Source organism: Haliotis rubra, unplaced genomic scaffold (genome assembly GCF_003918875.1).
Source record: "Haliotis rubra isolate DU_JTF1 unplaced genomic scaffold, ASM391887v1 Scf1252, whole genome shotgun sequence".
NCBI classification, from domain to species: Eukaryota; Metazoa; Mollusca; class Gastropoda; order Lepetellida; family Haliotidae; genus Haliotis; species Haliotis rubra.
In genome coordinates, this window is record NW_025765173.1 from 133,400 (window position 1) to 156,545 (window position 23,146).

At 40.3% G+C, this 23,146-nt stretch overlaps 1 protein-coding gene across 1 annotated transcript; it reads left to right on the top strand.

Annotated features, from left to right (window-relative positions):
* The first annotated feature begins 1,811 nt into the window (after nucleotides 1–1,811).
* LOC124266391 lies at nucleotides 1,812–14,085 on the top strand. The gene is made up of 3 exons (XM_046701199.1): nucleotides 1,812–2,362; nucleotides 9,397–9,552; nucleotides 12,254–14,085. The coding sequence occupies exons 1-3, from the start codon at nucleotides 2,158–2,160 to the stop codon at nucleotides 12,613–12,615; spliced, it is 723 nt and encodes a 240-aa protein (XP_046557155.1). The 5' UTR covers nucleotides 1,812–2,157; the 3' UTR covers nucleotides 12,616–14,085.
* The last annotated feature ends 9,061 nt before the right edge of the window (nucleotides 14,086–23,146 follow it).

Below are 23,146 nucleotides of genomic sequence, written 5' to 3' on the forward strand. Positions count from 1 at the left end.
ACCGTGTACCTAAAGAGACCCCACTCGTTGCTTTACTGGTCGTATATTCAGTTACACAGTACGGACATTTACCTACGTATTATGATGATGAAGAGTTATCACACGTAGCTACGTATGCTGTGTGGATGACTGTCACTTAGACAGTGTATGTCTGTTATCTGGTTTTTGTAACTGCATGTTGAGATATTTAGTAATTGGTACCTGTCCATACTTTACGAAATATTGTTATCTACCTGTGTAAAACGTGGTTATCCACATATCAATGCATATCATCGTATCATAGCTGTTTAGATAAATGTACGTAATGTCAATCTCAAATAGTTGGAATATTGACGAGTGCGGAGTTACACAGCAACCCACCAAGCCAACCAACCAGACCTACATATTTGAACAACTATCGTATATGCATGTTTAGCGAATGGCGGTTGCAAACCTAAACCTGTTTCATTTTTCATTATTCGTACGAGAAATCCCACAGTTAATTTGTACTTAAGGTTAAGAAGAAGCAACAGTATAACAACGACTGATTAGATACGACTGGTTGATATATTTGTGAACAGTACCCCGGTAGTAACGCCAAATACACGCAGAATACAAGAGCCGGATTAAAGTCGTTCACTCACTCGTCATACTTAACTCTGGACACTTAATGCGATTCCTGATCCTTCTATACAGGTTGTTTAATGCCGGACTGATCAACAAAAATTCACGCTCTGTTGTTTTCAGCGAATAATGGGCTGTGTACTTAGATCGGAACGGTTTGTTTGTATGTTTATGTTATCACCGCTCTCAGCAGTATTCCAGCTGTCTGACAGTGATCTGGGAATAATCCAGTCTGGACAAGATAACAAGTGGCTGACAATATGAACTTTAATACGAGGACATGTGTCAACCAAGTCAGCGGACTGACAACCGATCCCGTTAGTCGCCTCTTACGACTAGCATGGGTTACTGAAGCCCGATTCTAACCCGAATCTTCACGGGTCTATACTGGATGGAAGCCCAGTGAGAGGGGGTCTTCAGAAACTAAACCAAAGTGAAATCTCGACTTTCCTGACAAATCTATGGATAAATTCTTTTATTTGTGAGTGCGACGTTTGGGTACAGATTCTTGTACCGTTGTCAAGCGGAATTAACCTCTATCGAACCGTCGCACTCACAATATAAAAGAATTTATCCATAAATTTGTCAATATACATTGTACTTAACAACTTCTTACATGCCACTCAAAGAATCTCCAAGGTAGCCTTTACATGTACACCGACTAACCACACCATGGAAAAAGTGAATGTCAGGGTGATTGTACAGTCGACATATTGTAATGCGTAATATACAATACATCAGCGAAGTTCAGACTGTTGTATCCTGGCCAAAGGAAAGCGATTTCACTACATGAATATACACACACACATTTGATTAAAAGTTAGGAATGCAAATTGTATCATATCACGCGTGTTATCACTCCAGGAAATATGAAAACACAGTGTCACGTCAACGATATGTCACACCTACCTTGAAGCGGACTAGTTTTCGCTGACCTGGTTATATTTATAAGGATTACGTCTCATGCTATGATGGACAATTTTACGTTACGTAACACACACATTAAACGATTTATCGAAAACCCCGCAAACGTTAAACACGCTTAAATAATGTAATTGTGAACATATTATCGTGGTATCAGCGCGCCACACGCATCAGTCAAGTGTTCTAATCATTACATTATGCTTGTCATGTGCAGTACATGTAACCGGTTTCATAAACCATTTTCGGTTTACCTCTCCCGGATTCAGGAACTCGTTGATTTTCATGGCAATAGCACTGCCAGGGGCGGCCGTATCGCGGTGGTTGAACTGTAAAGGCGAGCGACCTACTCATCTACACTGTTTGTCTGTACAGGTAGATTTCACGCGGTTACTGTCCATGGCCGACAGGTGCTCGCTATTTCCAGTTGCGTCAACCCGTTTGTTATCACCAGTGAAATAGACATTGTTCAAAGGCGACACACCTCTCTCACACATGAGGCTTGGAATTGACAAAGCGCTGTGGATTTCAGGTAGATTTGAGTTACCTGACGCCAGTACGTGAATTAACATTTCACTCTACGAAATGAACATGTAGTCAATTTCACCCCGTGACGTTCATTTCATTTTCAAAATGCCTCACTGGTCGGAAAAAGGACTCCGGTATCAGTCAGGTGTGATGATACAGGTGGCTGGACTCTGTGTGTACGTGATCGGATTCGGCAGCCCCGCCTGGACACAAATATACTCGCTGTATAGAGAGGACAGTGTCACGGAATACCATGGGTTGTGGCAAATATGTGGACAGACAATATCTTCGTGCCAGTTGTTCAGCCACGGTGAGTGACAGCTGTCAAGTAAACATTGTTTCATTACTGTAATTAGGTGAACATTTGTGGTAAACAGATGGGCTTCACCTGGTTAATGATTTATACGCTTTGTGACGGTGAGTTGGGAAGTGACGTGATTAAACACGGGAAGGTTTTATTACAGGAATGAGACTCTGCATTCACTGCATGCGATAATATGTATTGTAGAGACATACGCCCTCAAGATATGTAATATGTGCACGGTGTCATATGTGTGACTTTAATTGTTTTTATTATCTGATTTTCGTTCAAAAGGTACACTAATTATATAGTCGACAAAAAATCCTGTTATGTTTCTGATGGAATTACTGCATGAAATATTTCTATTTTTAAAAACATGAAAATATGCAATATTAAATGTATAAGATGTTTTACATACACAAAAACCATATTCACCCTTCTCAAGTGTACATGACCTAACACTAGAACTATTTGGGTGGTGGTTAGCCCATAGGGTAAAGCATTAGCTCCTTTAGTCGACGTCGCTGGTTCGATTCTTCATATTGTTACAATGCGTGGAGCCCAATTCTAGTGGAATATTATTGGAATATTGCTAAAAGCGGCTTTAATTTGTTTAAACACTTGCTTATTAAAACTGTTAAATCTTAACAATCACGTTACAATCCAATTCAGCTGCTGGAACAAAGAGCATGGAATAAACGTTGACCCTCTCCTGTGAAGTCCAGTGATATGATTGATACTTGTGTAACTGACAGTTTGACTGTAGCAAAGATTTGCGAGCGACCTACTTTTAGTGCAGTTACATATCCCAGTGTTGTAACAAGTCTCCAGCTATATGCATATGCCTATGGCCGTGTTTAACCAATATACTGAAATATATAACATGTATCTTTTAAATGTAATTTTGACGTATTTGTATGCGGCTTGTAGGTATTAAATTGTTATTGTCGACGTATATAGATGGCCGATGCAACCTAAATTTTCTCTCACCCACCCACAACTCACAGACGCACGCACGCACGCACGCACGCACGCACGCACGCACGCACGCACGCACGCACGCAGCACGCTGACATCCTGTCTCCACCTCCCCGTCTCACGTGTCTATGATCCATTTTGCCTGGATAGGTGCGGTATGTTGTAAATCAGAATAAGTGTTCCGGCTGTGTATAGCATGAGTAATGAAACTAAGTTGAGTTACACCTGATGTTCCGACCAGCGAGGCATTATGTAGCTCTGTTCTAGGGTGGCCCCGTCGTCTACGGTGCTGACATTTGGGCTGTAGTGATGCCAGAAACGTTTAACGGCGGATTTGAAGCCCAATTTACCCTGATTGAATTTCCAGGTTCGTCAGCAACAGTTACAAAAGTAAATGTCTAATACCTGTCTTCCAGCATTAAGCTGATACGACGTGGTGTAACTGAAAAGTGAAACTGTTCAAAGAAGCGCGAAACCAAACTCACTCACTCATTCAACTATTTGCCTTCGCTTTCATCCCGCAATGATTTGATGAGTATTTGAACACATTAGAACTTTCACCACTCCCACCACTATCATTTTTTGCGACCGGCTTTCTTGGAAAAAGCCCTTCTTTCAGAATGACGCGACTGATGACACATGCTAACATCTAGGTTAGGGTAAGGGTTATCCCAGGTCATCTGATTGGCTGAAAAGATAAGCAGGAAGAGGTGGGGTGTCCCTTCAAATCTGCATTGTTGACCTAGCAGAGACATGGGGGCCTGCATTGGTGACGTCAGCCTGAAAGTGTGGCGACGAATTTTCAAATAATAGTCACGGCACTGAAGTCGACATTGTTTACCTGTACATGTTAATCCTTCTTAATTTGAGAGATGTACTTTCAAATACGTGAAGGGCTAAGCTTTATGTGATTAAAATGTCTTTGACAAACCCACTCCTTAATATACATATTACTATGAACGCAGTTATAAACGGTTGGTGTATCCAACTTTATATCAACGAAGATGGCGTCGATTTAAATCTAGATATTTTAAACCGATGTGTATTTTATTTTTATTTTTTTTAAACGTTGATCTAATGAGATACACAAGCTACGACTCAGATCATAATGCACGCCTTTCTTCACCATAACCGATAAATCGATTATGTTTCATGTGTATCATGAATTATTCGTGACATGAGTGACGTTAATCGAACTCGATCAATGACGTGACGAGACTTATTACTCACCACCTCACAGCCTCTCAATGAGAGTATTATCATCTCCGCTGCTTGTGTTGGTCGCTACAGGTATATGTCCAACATATTCCTGATCAGTCTTTAAATCTGACTCACTGTTAATTGTGACAATTGAACAACAGCAGAAGCAACAGCAACAACAACAACAACAGCAACAACAACAACAAAATGTAAAGTATCTAATTTAAAACAGATATTACAACATCGGTTTCATTTGCTGCTGCTGCTGCTGCTATGCAGTTAATTTGACGAGACAGTCCCACGCTTTGTCTATGGAGGCGCCACGGCCTCCACCGGGCTTAAACGACGTAAAATACGTGAGTCACGGAAAAAGGGTTATGAAATTCCTTGGTTATTAATTAGGTCCATATACAATCTCGGACGTAACCATACCAATAAATCTGCTGATGTCCTTTTACATAAATCAAATGTAATCATTTGTCATTGAATTCTCTGTCCTTTCGACACTCATGTGATTGACAAGATTCAGGAAAACCGTGGACATGTCACGCAAATATGCGAACCTCGACATGTCACGCTTGCAAGGTCACCCAATCACCCAATTGTCCGACTCCCCATTGTTCTTGGTGTCTCCGAAAACTCATTGGTGGACTGGACTAGGCAGTGCTTCCTGGGAGGTGTCCCATGCGCTGTCTGGGCAACGTAAAGGGGAAGGGCCCTGGGTGTCGTTGTACAAAGCGGTCTTAGCGCCAAGGTGACCGTAACTCCCATACCTTTAACATGGACTTAAGGTAGCCTTAGCGATAAGGTGACCGTAACTCCCATACCTTAACATGGACTTAAGGTAGCCTTAGCGATAAGGTGACCGTAACTCCCATACCTTAACATGGACTTAAGGTAGCCTTAGCGCTAAGGTGACCGTAACTCCCATACCTTAACATGGACTTAAGGTAGCCTTAGCGCTAAGGTGACCGTAACTCCCATACCTTAACATGGACTTAGTGCTTAAGGAGCCGCTAAGGTGACCGTAACTCCCATACCTTAACATGGACTTAAGGTAGCCTTAGCGCTAAGGTGACCGTAACTCCCATACCTTAACATAGACTTAAGGTAGCCTTAGCGCTAAGGTGACCGCACCTCCCATACCTTAACATGGACTTAAGGTAGCCTTAGCGCTAAGGTTGTTTTGTACAGCAGCACCCTGATCTCAGGATGAGCCTGACCAGCCTGTGCTAGGTTCACCGTGTGCCAGGATCACCGTGTACCAGTTATTTCGGGAGGTCAGGGTTTAATTAACGCGGAGTCGCTTGAACCTTTGCACATCTGATGACCCCCTGGTGATGAATGTCAAGACTATCGAAAACAAGGAAGTCCACAGCTATTGCGCCTTGGGTGTTGGACAAGATATCAATGTTGAAGTTGATATTGTTGACGGCGATGTACTGCTGGATTGTAACGCGATGCATGTACGCCAGGTGAAGTCATTCACTAAGTTTGCCCAGAGTCGGTGATTTAAGGAGAGGCTTTCTCAACCACTCAGTCGTGTATACAAGCAGTGTGTGGAACAGAATAGCAATCCAACCGACTCGTTTGCCTGGATGAAGTCGACTCTTCTTACAAGTGCAACAGAGGGTTTTCTTTTGCTGCCCAGAAACAGAGCTGATGATGAGCATACACATGTTCTCTCAACTCCATCATATCATGATCTGTAACATCTGTAACTTTAAATATCGCCTCAAAGAATACAAATCATGCATCGTTGTAGTTTTTTTAACGAAATGAATGCGTCTCTAGGTGTGTTTTGAAAATAGATGAACTGTTCTGTTCCATCAAACCGCAACTGGAGATCAATCTGTAGCCATCTTTCGTTTTGTAAGGGCCTGTTGGTGCTTGGGTGTTTTCGGTAATCGTTTTTGTGTTTAAGAAAGGCATGTATTGCACTCTGTTTGCTTGCATGTACTATTTCCCTCGCTACACCCTTTAAGTTGACATATACATGTATCCCAGTGACACAAGCAATGTCGAAGACGAGGGTTGTGACATGGGTCAGATTGCGACTAATTTTATGACACGACGCTGTCATCCCTGTACCGTTGTGTAGCACGTGCAGTACATGTTTGTGCTGTTCCCCCTACCGTCGTGCTCCCTCCGTTAAATACGTCAACTTGTACACGTAACAACATGATAGTTTTTTAAACTCTTTTTCCAGTGATGGGTACACAATAACAAACAGCAGATATTGTTGGGTACAGAGTATTCATTGCATGTATCGTATCGACATTTAATAGACTATTCCCGATTTTGAATTTTTGGCAGTTCATCATTTTGAGACAAACAGACTAGCCTACCATGTTGTATATAAATATTGCGGTCATGTTTGGTGTAGAGGTTGTGCGCTCGCTGACCACGCAGAACTTACAGGTTTGATTCCCAACGGCTCAGGGGCGGTGAAACCGTCCGCTCGTCACGCCGAAGGCCCGGGTTCGATTCCCCACATGAGTACAATGTGTGTACCTTTTCTGGTGTCCTACGCCGTGATATTGCTGGAATATTGCTAAAAGCGTCGTAAAACCAACCTCACTCACTCACCCAACGGCTCAGCTTCTCCCTCAAATATCGGTTTCCCTTCCCCACCCACCCTCGATAATGGTAAATGTCTGTACTTTTCAAAACCTGAATATTAACGAAGAGACTTCCAGCACAACTGACAAACCAGTCGAAATGGCCTCCAAATAGCGGTGGAATTCAAGCAAGACTAGCTTTAGATTATACATAAAAGTTCAAGCCTCGGAGTCGATATTTGTCGCCGTGGTTTTATAGGATCACCTTGCCAGCGCTGCCAGTAAGACAACCACACAGATAATGGTTCTTTGAGGCTATTTTAATATACGGCTTTCCGTCAACATTCCAGATTCGACCTCGTTCTAAGACTAAAGCTGCCAGGCGCTGTAAAATCGTTAGGAGACATAGTACCTTATGAAGGGAGATCTGGCGAGACTGCTTTCGTAACCATATCCCGTTTCTTCATTGATTTGTAATACCTAGGCTGCAGTGTTTCATGAATGCGGTTACTCACCACCCGTCTTTAAAATCCAGGAATATAAATCAGACTTAATTCACATACACGGAACGATTATGGCGTAGAACAAGTTTTCGAATCTAACACTCTGTTTCAAGCTGTATTGTTGCCACAGCAACAACATATTTATTTCTTTAACAATAGTATTGATCACAGATCTCCAGAAATAATTACTCGAAAAAACACCAAGTCATACTGGGCTATAGTAATTCCATCACAGTGTATTAATGGAGCCACATTACCCTTCAATCATTACTGGTACGCCTGCTTGTCATTATAATGTCAGTATGAGATATGAATCAATGCATTTAGACACATGGTACTATTATGGTCTAATCTTAGCTGTGCCTGACTGTATTGGTAATTACTCTACCGTTATGTGTGTGTGATGGTAATGCAAGACTGATATGTGATGGCACGTGTGCCTGTGTGGTAGTGAGTGCAACGTGGATAGCGTACCCTCGTTAAACTGGACATTGTTTAAACCAGTACACATATTGTATCTCCTGCAAAATAAATACCAAACACGAATTCCTCATGACTGCCTAAAAACTAACGCTTAGTCTTATTATTGTAATAGCTTATGATTTTGATAGAAACAAATAATCCCTTTTAAATTGAAAAGGAGACTAGTGAGATGTGAGATTCAGAACCCGGGGCAAACTAGACTTGCTTCATTTACGGTTTTAGCAGAAACAGCTGGGCGGAAGGGAAAATGATGGAGTTGAGGGATTGTGAGAAGACTATGGCAGGGCCTTGCCGATTCGGGTTTCTTGTTAATCAGGAGGCCATACGCCGGACCTGTTTTCTCCACAACCTGATTAACCAAAACATATCTGCTACTTGCATTTAGAAATGTACTCGAGGTTTAGTCAGTTTCGACCTTGTTGATATGGACACTTTATAATCCGAACTTCGTTAATCCATGACCCTAAGTCTATGGATACTGTGGATCTGAATATCTTTACTATTGACACATCAATAGCACCTTAGTCCATGGATAATACAGCCCGAAACTTATTACTGACTGAGTGAGTGAGTTATCACGGCGGGGGACACCAGAAATGGGCTTCACACAGTGTACCCATGTGAGGAATCGAACCCGGGTCTTCGGTGTGACGAGCGAACGCTTTAACCACCACGCTACCCCACCGCCCCTTTTAGTCCGTGAAAAATGTACTCGAACTTATTTCGCTCGAAAATAGTACTCTCCTGAAGTCGTGTTTGTGAGACTTTCTTAGTTCGGGTTTGACTAACAGTGGTCTGTAAATTCGTCACATTAGATAAAGATTGTTCCGACAGTCATTCAGTCCGATTATTAACATGTATGTGTTTTATGATCTGTTTCTTAGATTCCTGGCACTGAGCTTCAGCTAATGAAGCAATATTCATTCATTCCGACTATAATGACACTGAACTAAAAATAGACGTTTAATCAAATGTTCACACACGCATGCGAGAGTATCTCTGTTGTATGTGGCGACATTGACGTCACGACAGCAGTGACGACATTGTGGCTGTTGTCATAGTGATTATTATAAAATAATGGACTGCACAATGCAAAGAATAATTCGTGATGCTTGGGCTCTAGTTTGCTGATGAAATAGTATCAAATAACGTTAGACAAAAATGAAACCCAAATTATTCACTTAAATAGTAACGAAGTAAGAGTCACAAGCTCAATATGTATATCTCATGACGTACATGTATTTTGATGAAGATATCCAATTAGAAATATCTGTTCTTTATCACGCGGGATTCTCAGTGCATCTCACTTCAATTTCAGAGGTGCATTCCTGGCACCAAGCTACTCGAGGTCTGACGACAATCAGTCTGATATTTGCTGTGATATCATTACTACTGCTGATACGATACAACTTCACCCAGTATGCACGGACTGCAGTGGACACGAGGTCCGTGAAGGCGCTGCCCACTCTTGCAGGTAAATATACTAAACCATTTCCATGGAGATAAAGAATCTCTGCTGGGCAGGTGTTTATGAATCACAATCTAACTGTGATGACACCAGGTGTTCGAGACAAAGGTAAGCATATCCCGTCCCGTCTGTGGCACCTGTCACAAACACAACTCGCTTGTTTACCTGAAACAAATACTGCAACATAAAGGTACAAACCAAAATTCGGAATTACATCTGACAACAATTTTGTTATTGGTAGAAAAAAAAAGAAATTTCTACCAAATATCTACCGTACAGCTTACTGAAAGTTTGCAGAGGTCATGAATGTTATATTAACATAATGGTAAACTGATTAATGGAAACAAGAGACTAAAGGAAGCTGCAGGTAGCGGTTATTGGAGAAAACATGGTACAGCGACAGAGTTATGCCAGATGACCAGACAAACCCTACCTACTGTGCTGAGGATGTTGTCATTATCTCACCTATGGTGTTTGTTTACTTTCTTATTTGATTCCCCTTATTATGATGAAAAGCAATCAGACTGACTAATATAGTTTAAACGACGAACAACAGCTCACGGTGCCGAACGACTAGAAATGGATATGTTATATATGTAAGGGCAATCGCACCCCATTGCTTAATGTACACTGTGTCATACACAAATGTATCGTCACAATTTCATTTCCAAGCTTACATTTCCTACGCAAGTTGCAGTCTTTTAACGTAAAATGAACGTGTATTATCCCTCTTTTATCATCGTTTCGTTGAAAGCGTTTTAACTTTTTGGTTCCAATGTTGGTATGGTTCCTGTTCTCTGGTTAACAAATCTCGTTAAGAAAAAGTTCTTTTAATCGCGGGTAAAATAGCAATCTGTCGTATCTATATGGAGAAGGGTTTTGAAATTTTCCATGAAAATTTTGTGTGATCCAGATCATCATGTGTTACACCGTGAATTTGTCAAGCTTCGATTATTCTCCTCGAATTAGCAGTCTTCCATGTGTATACAATCAGAATTATTAAGCACACTGATAAACTTTGATGGTGTGAATGCATTGAATGCACTGAATTCGCTGATTAATATCTATGTGTTGAAGAATAAGAATGTTTAAAATCGCTCGAGGATGTCAGTAACTCAGCTAGCGTTACCAGCATCACCTTATGTACAGTGATGCGTGTGGCGTGAGGCGCTGCATTGTCATTTCCAGATGACGTGATTCGTTGTCTATGCTTCCAATCACCGGATTGTCTGGTCTGGATTCAGGTATTGACAGGCTACTAATGTGTATTGCTAATGTGACGTAACATAACACTCACCCATTAACTCTCTTTAATTGACTTGTGAGGTCGTAAACACAAGGCCTAGAAATAGACATAGTCAGCGTTATGGGACATCCGCCTACAATGGAATAATGCAAGCGTATTTGTAACATATCGGTGTTTCTCATTTCTCGTGGCGCAAAATGTAAGCTAAATACATACATTCCTAAGAAAAAGCTGAAATATAAGTAGATATGTAGAAATTAGGTAGTGAAATGAAACTCAAAAAATTCAAAAACCAAAGCATAGAGAAAAGAAAATTAGGAAAAATCATTCCAGCCAGGCCTCCCATGATACCCCCAAGCTCGCTGCTACCCATATTCAGTAATGTTACTGTGCCCGACCCGCGCATACACGAGAAGATCAACATGTAACATGGTAACGTTGTTACAAGATCAGATTAGATGTTATGCATATTGTTTACACAAAATGACATTAATCATGAGAAGTATAGACCTTCCTCGTGCCAACTGGTCACTCGATCCCTCAAACAACACCATCGCCATGTTCAAGCACTCTGTACATGTTATGATAGGACTACAATAACATTTTAGGACATGCTGGTATGGATAATTTACACTGTTATCTAAGATCCCCAAGTGAAATTGGAATGGCATGTTTAAGCAGAGCAACGTGGTTTTTCATTGTTGTTTGCGTTCATACTGTGGCAATCAACGCTTGCACGTGCGAGGACAAGAACATTACCGCATCTAAAATTTTGTCAAATCAATGTATGCTGTAGTTGATAGAAGCTCCATGGCATAGGCAAGGACCTGTTTCGTGGAACATTAAACACAATAGATATGCTTTGTGTCCATTGTCGGAGCGCGCTGACATACCATTATATTTTTAATAGTTTATCAAGCAGCCGGACTGAGCGTTAATGTTCGAGAGAGACGAGATTTCATCATTGTTTAAACACATACATGTTTTATCTGAGGGAGGGACACAGGATGTTGTCAAATGGAATATATTTAATAGCTGCTTGAAAGGTCGGGGAGGGAGGTGTGTGTGTGTGTGTGTGGTGGGGGGGGGGGGACCGACTAACTGAGTAACACATTGTACCATTGAGGGGAATCGAACCCGGGTCTTCGGCGAGACGAGCGAACGCTTTAACCACTAAGCTACCCAACCGCTCCGTATGAATCATTACTGCCCTTATTTACAATACGGGGCCCATCTGCTAAAAGTGATCTTAATTTACATTAAGTCTCTGCAGAGTATGGCAGGTATAGTAAGTGCTAAGATAGCTTAATGCAAGTTGGTCCAGGTCTTCTTGTTGCCACAAAAAGCAGCAAAATGATGTAAGCAATATTCACTCATTGACATCACTGCTGATTTTTCCATTGCCATTGTATGCCTGAGTGTGTCGTGTTGTAACCAGCTATACTGTGTTTTTCCCCGAAGGTATCACCGGGATCATCGGCTCCTCTATCTACGCAATACGGACACAGCTGCTGGTGTCTCGGAACAACGTTACTCTATCCTGGGGGTTCGCCCTGGCGGTGCTAGGGAACGCTATGATGATACTGAGTGCCTGTCTCCTGTCTTCCCGACAGAGACGTCCACCCAACCCCCAGGCCAACAGGATGCGGACTTGGTCGACGGAGGTGAACCTGCCGTCTGGTGGCTCTGCGGGATTTGCCTACTTGGGAGGATCAGGAGGCCCGATGGTCAACCCAGCCTTTCAGGACGCTTCGTTCGTGAAACCACCCGACTTTGCTGACGCTCCTCCGAGTTATGAGGAAGCAATGAGGGGTACAGCATGATATAATCGACTCGGAACCGGCGGCCAATGTATTGTGTCGTGTGAACGCTGGGGTGAAGTCCTGGAATATTTTGAAATGAAATTAATAGTGTTCTGAACGTGTTCCTCGCCTACCATCACAAAGAGCACAGGATACGTGGACAATACTGATCGATATGTATTGATTGTAACCTTTAATTAATGAGGGACTAGGGACTGGCAAATGTACAGACCTATCAAATTTCATTCAAATCCATCAAACCCCTCTTTGTTGCTCTGCTTATTCAATACGTAAGATGTTTATCAATCTAACAGTTAAAGATTACCCTAAGTACACAGAGGTCAAGGTCTAGACGGAAACTAGACAATGCACTAACGGGCACAGTGCCTGACTCAATGGTTGAGTATGGTTTTACGCTGCTTTAAGTGATATTCCAGAAATATTACTGAGCGGGAAACCAGAAATGACCTTCACACGTTGTACTTATGTAGGGAATCGAACCCGGACTTTCTGCATGACGAGCGAACGCTTTTACCACTAGGCAACCCAACCGCCCCGGCATAGTGCCTGAAGTAGTTAATACGAACTGTTTATAAATTATTACATGTTATCCTTGAGGTAAGGTGTTATCATCAATAAATGTTCAGGGTGTAAAATTCGGTCATCATCTCCTCCAAAGACTTCTGTGGAGCAAGTGTAAGCTTTGTTTTTCACATCAACTGGGGTCAGAAGAGCTTGATGCATTCCATATTCACGTGATACATTCTATATTAATGTTTATACTGTAGAGTGGTTTTGGCGTTTGCATAACTGCATATTATAGTGTGACATTAACACATGATTGACTTTAAAAATTGCAATATAATTATTACCTGTTTGTAACATGAAACCATATGCATTATTCAGGATTCCTGCATAATATGCCATGCTTCAGGAGTGGTCAGGGAACGGTACAACACTGACTGAGCTTCAGGAACATCAGTGTCCACTGAAGTGTCTACCTCGACACTGTGCTGGGTGTAAATCAGGGGAACTCATTGTCCTTAGAGAACATTACTGCTAAAGCTGCAAGTGGTCATCTGTTAATCAGTAGTTATGACCTATGTTACTCGAATCCTTTAACTAATGGAGATCAGGCAGTTAACGGGTTATGTTGTATGCGTCATATATGTAACATATTACACCAGCCATGTGGATTTAACAGACTCACGAATGTCAAAATAATACATATACTTTTAATACTGTTTCCTGTCGACAATTTAAATATATCAACATGACAACGGCGATCATTTCTGAATTACGTCCACTAAGATGACTATGTTCATTGCGTCCAAACTAATGTATGTATTATATTACGTCAAGAGTAATGTATGTATTGTTTTACGTCAACAACAATGTGTGCATTATATTACGTCAAATAATGTATGCATTGTTACGTCAGCAATAATGTGTGCATTATATTACGTCAAATAATGTATGCATTATATTACGTCAAGAGTAATGTATGTATTGTTTTACGTCAACAACAATGTGTGCATTATATTACGTCAAATAATGTATGCATTGTTACGTCAGCAATAATGTGTGCATTATATTACGTCAAATAATGTATGCATTATATTACGCCAAAAATAATGTGTGCATTTGTACGTCAACAGTAATGTAAACATTATTTTACGCCAACAATAATAGATGCATTGTTTTACGTCAACAATAATGTATGCAATATATTATGTCAAACATAATGTATGCATATTTTACGTTAACAGTAAATTTTGCATGATATTACGTCAACAACAATGTCTGTATTTGTTCATGTCCGCATTGTGTTTATCAGTAATACTTTCTGCATTATTTTACGCCAAACATAATAATTGTGTAGAGTTGTTGCTGCTCTAACTAACCATAATTATGATAACCAAAAATAACATAGCGGTCGAACGCAAAGATTGGACCTTTCAATACTGTCTCTGGTATTACATATTTTGTTTATGAGAGCTTGAACCACTTTCCAGTTTTGGTACAGAAAATATGTTAAAGCTGAGAACATATACATATATGTACAAACATCTATCTGTTGAATATGTTAAAGCTGAGAACATATACATGTATGTACACACATCTATCTGTTGAATATGTTAAAGCTGAGATCATATACATGTATGTACACACATCTATCTGTTGAATATGTTAAAGCTGAGATCATATACATGTATGTACATACATCTATCTGTTGAATATGTTAAAGCTGAGAACATATACATGTATGTACACACATCTATCTGTTGAATATGTTAAAGCTGAGATCATATACATGTATGTGCACACATCTATCTGTTGAATATGTTAAAGCTGAGATCATATACATGTATGTACACACATCTATCTGTTGAATATGTTAAAGCTGAGAACATATACATGTATGTACACACATCTATCTGTTGAATATGTTAAAGCTGAGATCATATACATGTATGTACAAACATCTATCTGTTGAATATGTTAAAGCTGAGATCATATACATGTATGTACATACATCTATCTGTTGAATATGTTAAAGCTGAGAACATATACATGTATGTACACACATCTATCTGTTGAATATGTTAAAGCTGAGATGATATACATGTATGTACACACATCTATCTGTTGAATATGTTAAAGCTGAGAACATATACATGTATGTACACACATCTATCTGTTGAATATGTTAAAGCTGAGATCATATACATGTATGTACACACATCTATCTGTTGAATATGTTAAAGCTGAGATCATATACATGTATGTACATACATCTATCTGTTGAATATGTTAAAGCTGAGAACATATACATGTATGTACACACATCTATCTGTTGAATATGTTAAAGCTGAGATCATATACATGTATGTGCACACATCTATCTGTTGAATATGTTAAAGCTGAGATCATATACATGTATGTACACACATCTATCTGTTGAATATGTTAAAGCTGAGAACATATACATGTATGTACACACATCTATCTGTTGAATATGTTAAAGCTGAGATCATATACATGTATGTACAAACATCTATCTGTTGAATATGTTAAAGCTGAGATCATATACATGTATGTACATACATCTATCTGTTGAATATGTTAAAGCTGAGAACATATACATGTATGTACACATCTATCTGTTGAATATGTTAAAGCTGAGATGATATACATGTATGTACACACATCTATCTGTTGAATATGTTAAAGCTGAGGGAACATATACATGTATGTACACACATCTATCTGTTGAATATGTTAAAGCTGAGATGATATACATGTATGTACACACATCTATCTGTTGAATATGTTAAAGCTGAGATCATATACATGTATGTACACACATCTATCTGTTGAATATGTTAAAGCTGAGAACATATACATGTATGTACACACATCCATCTGTTGAATATGTTAAAGCTGAGATCATATACATGTATGTACACACATCTATCTGTTGAATGTGTTAAAGCTGAGATCATATACATGTATGTACACACATCTATCTGTTGAATATGTTAAAGCTGAGATCATATACATGTATGTACACACATCTATCTGTTGAATATGTTAAAGCTGAGAACATATACATGTATGTACACATCTATCTGTTGAATGTGTTAAAGCTGAGATCTATACATGTATGTACACAATATCTGTGAATAGTAAAAGCTGAGAACATATACATGTATGTACACACATCTATCTGTTGAATATGTTAAAGCTGAGATCATATACATGTATGTACACACATCTATCTGTTGAATATGTTAAAGCTGAGATCATATACATGTATGTACACACATCCATCTGTTGAATATGTTAAAGCTGAGATCATATACATGTATGTACACACATCTATCTGTTGAATGTGTTAAAGCTGAGATCATATACATGTATGTACACACATCTATCTGTTGAATATGTTAAAGCTGAGATCATATACATGTATGTACACACATCTATCTGTTGAATATGTTAAAGCTGAGAACATATACATGTATGTACACACATCTATCTGTTGAATGTGTTAAAGCTGAGATCATATACATGTATGTACACACATCTATCTGTTGAATATGTTAAAGCTGAGAACATATACATGTATGTACACACATCTATCTGTTGAATATGTTAAAGCTGAGATCATATACATGTATGTACACACATCTATCTGTTGAATATGTTAAAGCTGAGATCATATACATGTATGTACACACATCTATCTGTTGAATATGTTAAAGCTGAGATCATATACATGTATGTACATGTTAAAGCTGAGATCATATACATGTATCTATCTGTTGAATATGTTAAAGCTGAGATGTATGACACATCTATCTGTTGAATATGTTAAAGCTGAGATCATATACATGTATGTACACACATCTATCTGTTGAATGTGTTAAAGCTGAGATCATATACATGTATGTACACACATCTATCTGTTGAATGTGTTAAAGCTGAGATCATATACATGTATGTACACACATCTATCTGTTGAATGTGTTAAAGCTGAGATCATATACATGTATGTACACACATCTATCTGTTGAATATGTTAAAGCTGAGATCATATACATGTATGTACACACATCTATCTGTTGAATGTGTTAAGGTTCCTTATTTACACGTTTTGTCCTAAATGTTTATTGTTCTTGCAATCAGAGAAAGATCATGTATTCCTTTTGTCTCGGCTTTAGTGCATGCACGTTCATGCACGTTCATGCACGTTCATGCACATTGTTTCTAAGTCAAACACTGAGCTGTATATAGTTTATACATTGGTTTTGGCTGCTGTCATCCAGATAAAGACCACATGAGGTTCCGGAGTATGCAACCTACCAATCAGCAGATGGATTGCGGTATACCATTGACTTTGATGTCCGTCACTACCGAATATTAAGAAGAACTATTAAGGGAACATGAAGCAACATTTTGCTTGATACCAATCAAAAGGTTATCCGTTTGCATTTGTTATAGATATATTTACTTCTGTTGTGTGTGATTATGTTTTATTTGTAAATACTATGTGCTATTTCGTATATTTGTTATGTTTGGTACTTCTTTCATATACCAACTGGGCCGCCTCCCTGGTCTGGTGGTGTGAGCAGAGGCTACAGAGAGGTTGGTTTGCTTGTTTTTGAACCGCACTCAGCAATTTTCCAACTATATGGCGGCGGTCTGTAAATGATCGAGTCTGGACAGACAACCATGTGATCAACAGCATGAGCATCGATCTACGCAATTGGGATTCAATGACGTGTGTCAACCCAATCAGTGCGTCTGACCAACCGATCCCCTAAGTCGCCTCTTACGACAAGCATGGGTTGCTGAAGACCAATTCTAACCGGGATCTTTACGGGTTAATCCGGAGAGGTCACTGGTTCGGTTACCAGCCACCATAAAATATGGTACGCGTGATTACCCTGACAGAGGACGACAATAACCGGTCAGCTCTGTGTGAGTGCGGTATCCTGTTAAACTGCGGCATGGTGACTCAGTGGAATAGCACTATAAAGCAGGGATACGTCCCGACTAGTACAAGCCGCTCTACCTACATACAGAGACGTGCATCATGTCAGTATATTCTCGAAGGCGACGTTAAACCTAACCTCACCTACCTTACTAGTATCCTTACTCTTTGTGGTCAAACGCTGAGATGAGCTAAAGTTCACTCACGGACTTCAGAAAACATTACGGTTGCATAAACTAAGACGTCTGACGAGGGGTCAAAATACACCTGACATTTCCATATAGCTACGAATTACATACACCAGATTCACCCAAAGCAGTGCCTTAGAGTGAGTGAGTGAGAATGGTTTTAAGCCAATTTTAACAATATTCCAGCAATATCACGGCGGGGGACACCAGAAATGCACTTCACACATTTTACCCATGTGGGGAATCGAACCCGGGTCTTCGGCATGACGAACGTACGCTTTAACCACAAGGCCACCCAACTAGGCTTAGAAGTCACTTGTGCACAATTTAACACTCAAGAACTAAAATATGTCATAATGTGCAAAACGCAGAAGAACATTCAAGCCAAACAGGCAAATTGAATTATTTCTTTGCATGCATAACAAAGGGCACGGTTTGATAAGGGACCATTTGGCCAACGGAAAGTGCATAATTTCAGAAAAGAAGAAAACTTGCACTTCCCTTGCAATGAATATTATCTCATCATGAATGTTATCTCATCATGAATGTTATCATGAATGTTATCTCATCATGAATGTTATCTCATCATGAATGTGTTCATATACAGATACAGTACATTTCAGTTCAACATTGTATGTTGGAGGTGATGGCCTTACAATATGCATAGTCAAATCTGAAAAGTATTATAATAGGGATGATTTATGGAAACGCTTTTCTAATGTTGGAATGTGAACAAGGCCTCTCCACACACACTGCTTATCAACAGTACAAACATATCATAAAATATTCATCTTGGGTCACACACTTGCATGTACATGTATTTTATCTGAAAGTTAGAAACCTCCGTCTTTTCATTCAATTTGGTCACGCTTTTATTCACGTCAACAGACTTATTTTCGTACGTGTAAGACAACCAAATTCTAATTTTACGAAACGTTAAAAGTTAATATTATAACAGGGTCAAGAATGGACTTCATCCAAACTCGTCCGCCAAGGGAAAGCAAATTCATTGTCTGAAAACTAAACAACTACAATCATCCGCCAGCTACACCGGGAGACGTAGACTTTTAGTCAGATAAACTACATCTGATGGTGTTTACTATTGGTTTACAGTTATATACTTACCTCCATGTGCTAGACTACTATTAGCTCATAGTCATAGAGTGACTCTTCTTGCAGACTTTCTGCCACTGTTCAGTTATTGTATTGTCAAACATGCTTGTACATCTCTAAGCTGACAAATTACATCTGATCGTGTACACTGTTGGCCTTTTGGTTTGCTATTAGCCTATAGCCATATGTGCCTTTCTTGAACTTTGCATCTCAAACAGTCAGATTGTCTGTCTATATCTGATTTTATGTATCACTGGCATACAACCTTGAAGTTTACATTCTCTGTCAAACATTGTGCCAATCTTGAACCGGATTGTACCAGCCGGAGATAGAGTATATCTGATTTTATACAGCAGTTTTATATAATACTGTATATCTGTACAGCCATAGAATTACTTCATTACACTTTTCAATGTCCACCTCCTTGAACTTTGTTATGAAGCTTGTACAACAAGCTGATGCCTGTTCGTACCCATGTGTCTGTACCCATTATGCTGGAATAAAAAAACAAAAAAAACCCCAAAAAACCTACACTGGGAGATACCAATCTAAACAGACCACGGAAAACTCCCGGCGACAACACATGTTCGCTAATAGGGTAAGCATGTACTGGCCTTCCACCAGGGACAAAAAACAACTATTTTGTCTCAAAACCTAGCACCTGGATTCGAACATATGATCATACGTTTCGGCACGCCTAAGGGAGGCAACTCTGAAGTTGGGCTTGTTGACGAGTAAACTGATCACACCTTATGTCTCTGATACATAAGGCAAACATGTAAGGGACATTCTCGCGATCTCGTGTTTTTGGTACATAGCACGTTTTGTCAAAAGTCGACAAATCTCGCATTCTCGCACTTTTGGCATTTTTAGCTTGTTTCTGAAGGTCGAGATCGCGAGAATGCGAGATCGCGAGAATGTCCCTTACAGTATTCCATAGACACAAGCATTGCATAGTATATGTTACCCTGACCATTGTGCAACACTGCCCTCAAACAGTGCTGTCCCACTCAAGTGTATACAACACACAACAGTGCCTCGGTAGGTGGCGTTGGTGTCTCGAATACCAACCACTGAATATTTCAGTCATAATGCTATCACGAAGATTAACTGAAGGCGAAGAGGATGTCACTATATCGGAGAAACCTAGTTGCTACTTGTACGATAATACTACTGTTAGCCTTTCGAATGCTTCATGTTTGAAGAGAATCAATTATACTCGATCAGTATGAGGTATCAATTTACTTGGTAAACACTTTGATTTTACGTCCGCTTTACCTTAATACAATAAAGTAGAATTTCTGGAGAAGATCTCAAATGTTTTGAGATGAACTTGACTCTAACGTACGATATGACCTTTTTTGGTCATAGTTCCATCAGATTGAAGTATTAACAGACGGACAATGTCAAGGTTACCACTGCTAATCCCCGTGAATTTTGATAGAAACAAATAATTACAAACTGAACAACATTAGAAACGCACCACACTAAAATGCAGAGACGATGCTCAGATATCAGGGGTACATTTCATTCTGATGAGGATTTTTCGTATTATACGGGTGGTGCGTTTCTAATGTTGTTCAGTATATTTAAGTTAAATTGAATATTTAAAGGATATTAAATTTAAAGGATCCCCGGTGAGGCCATTATAGCTAAAATGGACAGTTAATGGAAGACCTCGGGATTCTGCAAATGACAATGCCCTCAAAAATAGCATTACCCTTATAATATTATAACCCGGACCTTCACGGATTGGGTGGGCGGAGGGAAAGTGATATGGTTCAGGGACTGAGAGACAGACTGTCTAAAGTACATCGCCAGCCAGACTGTCTTACCATGTCTAGCCACGGGTAGTTTACGTCAGAATGTCTGAATCTGACAACGCTCAGCGACGAGAGTCGACATTTATGTTCATACACTGCTTAAACGATACTTGGCATCCAAAACCGTAATGGTTGTGTTTCTATTGTGACAGTCATCCCATTTACTTGCTGTGTTTTTGCGAATGGCGTCCGTTAGATAGCAAGGGGTGAGTGTTTTGACATTTGTCATGCTGGTGTCCATACGAGCCGAAAACATGTATTCTTGACGCGTGTGGCAGTGACACATTTATTTCAACGAAAAGTTCCCGATAGCATTAACGCATATATTATATATTCAGAATAATGAACGAGATGCCACCACTGCATCTCCTTGACTGAACTGTGATAATCGGTGTCACCTGTTCTTATCTCCTCACCATTATGACTTTCAGACACCTTTCAATCAGTCTGTAACACACAGGCTCGCCCTTCACACACTGTCTGTAAGACACAGGCTCGCCCTTCACACACAGCCTGTAACACACAGGCTCTCCCTTTACACACAGTATGTAGCACACAGGCTCGCCCTTCACACACAGTATGAAACACACAGGCTCGCCCTTCACACACAGTCTGTAACTCTTAGCCTCTCCCTTCACACACAGCCTGTAACACACAAGCTCTGAATTCACACACAGTCTGTAACACACAAGCTCTCCCTTCACACACAGTCTGTAACTCTTAGCCTCTCCCTTCACACACAGTCTGTAACTCTTAGCCTCTCCCTTCACACACAGTCTGTAACACACAAGCTCTCCTTTCACACACAGTCTGTAACTCTTAGCCTCTCCCTTCACACACAGTCTGTAACACACAAGCTCTCCTTTCACACACAGTCTGTAACTCTTAGCATCTCCCTTCACACACAGTCTGTAACACACAAGCTCTCCCTTCACACACAGTCTGTAACTCTTAGCCTCTCCCTTCACACGGTCTGTAACACACAAGCTCTCCCTTCACACACAGTCTGTAACTCTTAGCCTCTCCCTTCACACACGGTCTGTAATTCTTAGCCTCTCCCTTCACACAGTCTGTAACACACAAGCTCTCCCTTCACACACAGTCTGTAACACACAAGCTCTCCCTTCACACACAGTATGTAACTCTTAGCATCTCCCTTCACACACAGTCGGTAACACACAAGCTCTCCCTTCACACACAGTCTGTAACTCTTAGCATCTCCCTTCACACAGTCTGTAACACAAAAGCTCTGAATTCACACACAGTCTGTAACACACAAGCTCTCCCTTCACACACAGACTGTAACTCTTAGCCTCTCCCTTCAGACACAATCTGTAACTCTTAGCCTCTCCCTTCACACACAGTCTGTAACACACAAGCTCTCCTTTCACACACAGTCTGTAACTCTTAGCCTCTCCCTTCACACACAGTCTGTAACACACAAGCTCTCCTTTCACACACAGTCTGTAACTCTTAGCATCTCCCTTCACACACAGTCTGTAACACACAAGCTCTCCCTTCACACACAGTCTGTAACTCTTAGCCTCTCCCTTCACACGGTCTGTAACACACAACACACACAGCTCTCCCTTCACACACAGTCTGTAACTCTTAGCTCTCCTTCACACAGTCTGTAATTCTTAGCCCTTCACTCACCTTCACACAGTCTCCCTTCACACACATGTAAGCTCTCCCTTCACACACAGTCTGTAACACACAAGCTCTCCCTTCACACAGTCTGTAACTCTTAGCATCTCCCTTCACACACAGTCTGTAAACACAAAAGCTCTCCTTCACACACAGTCTGTAACTCTTAGCATCTCCCCTTCACACAGTCTGTAACACAAAGCTCTGAATTCACACACACATCTCTGTAACCTTAGCTCTCTCCCTTCACACACAGTCTGTAACACACAAGCTCTCCCTTC

Coding starts and splice junctions, on each gene's coding strand:
- LOC124266391 (XM_046701199.1), top strand. CDS start 2,158: ATGCCTCACTGGTCGGAAAAAGGACTCCGGTATCAGTCAGGTGTGATG. Junction 2,363..9,396: donor GTGCCAGTTGTTCAGCCACG/GTGAGTGACAGC, acceptor CTTCAATTTCAG/AGGTGCATTCCTGGCACCAA. Junction 9,553..12,253: donor GGCGCTGCCCACTCTTGCAG/GTAAATATACTA, acceptor TTTTCCCCGAAG/GTATCACCGGGATCATCGGC.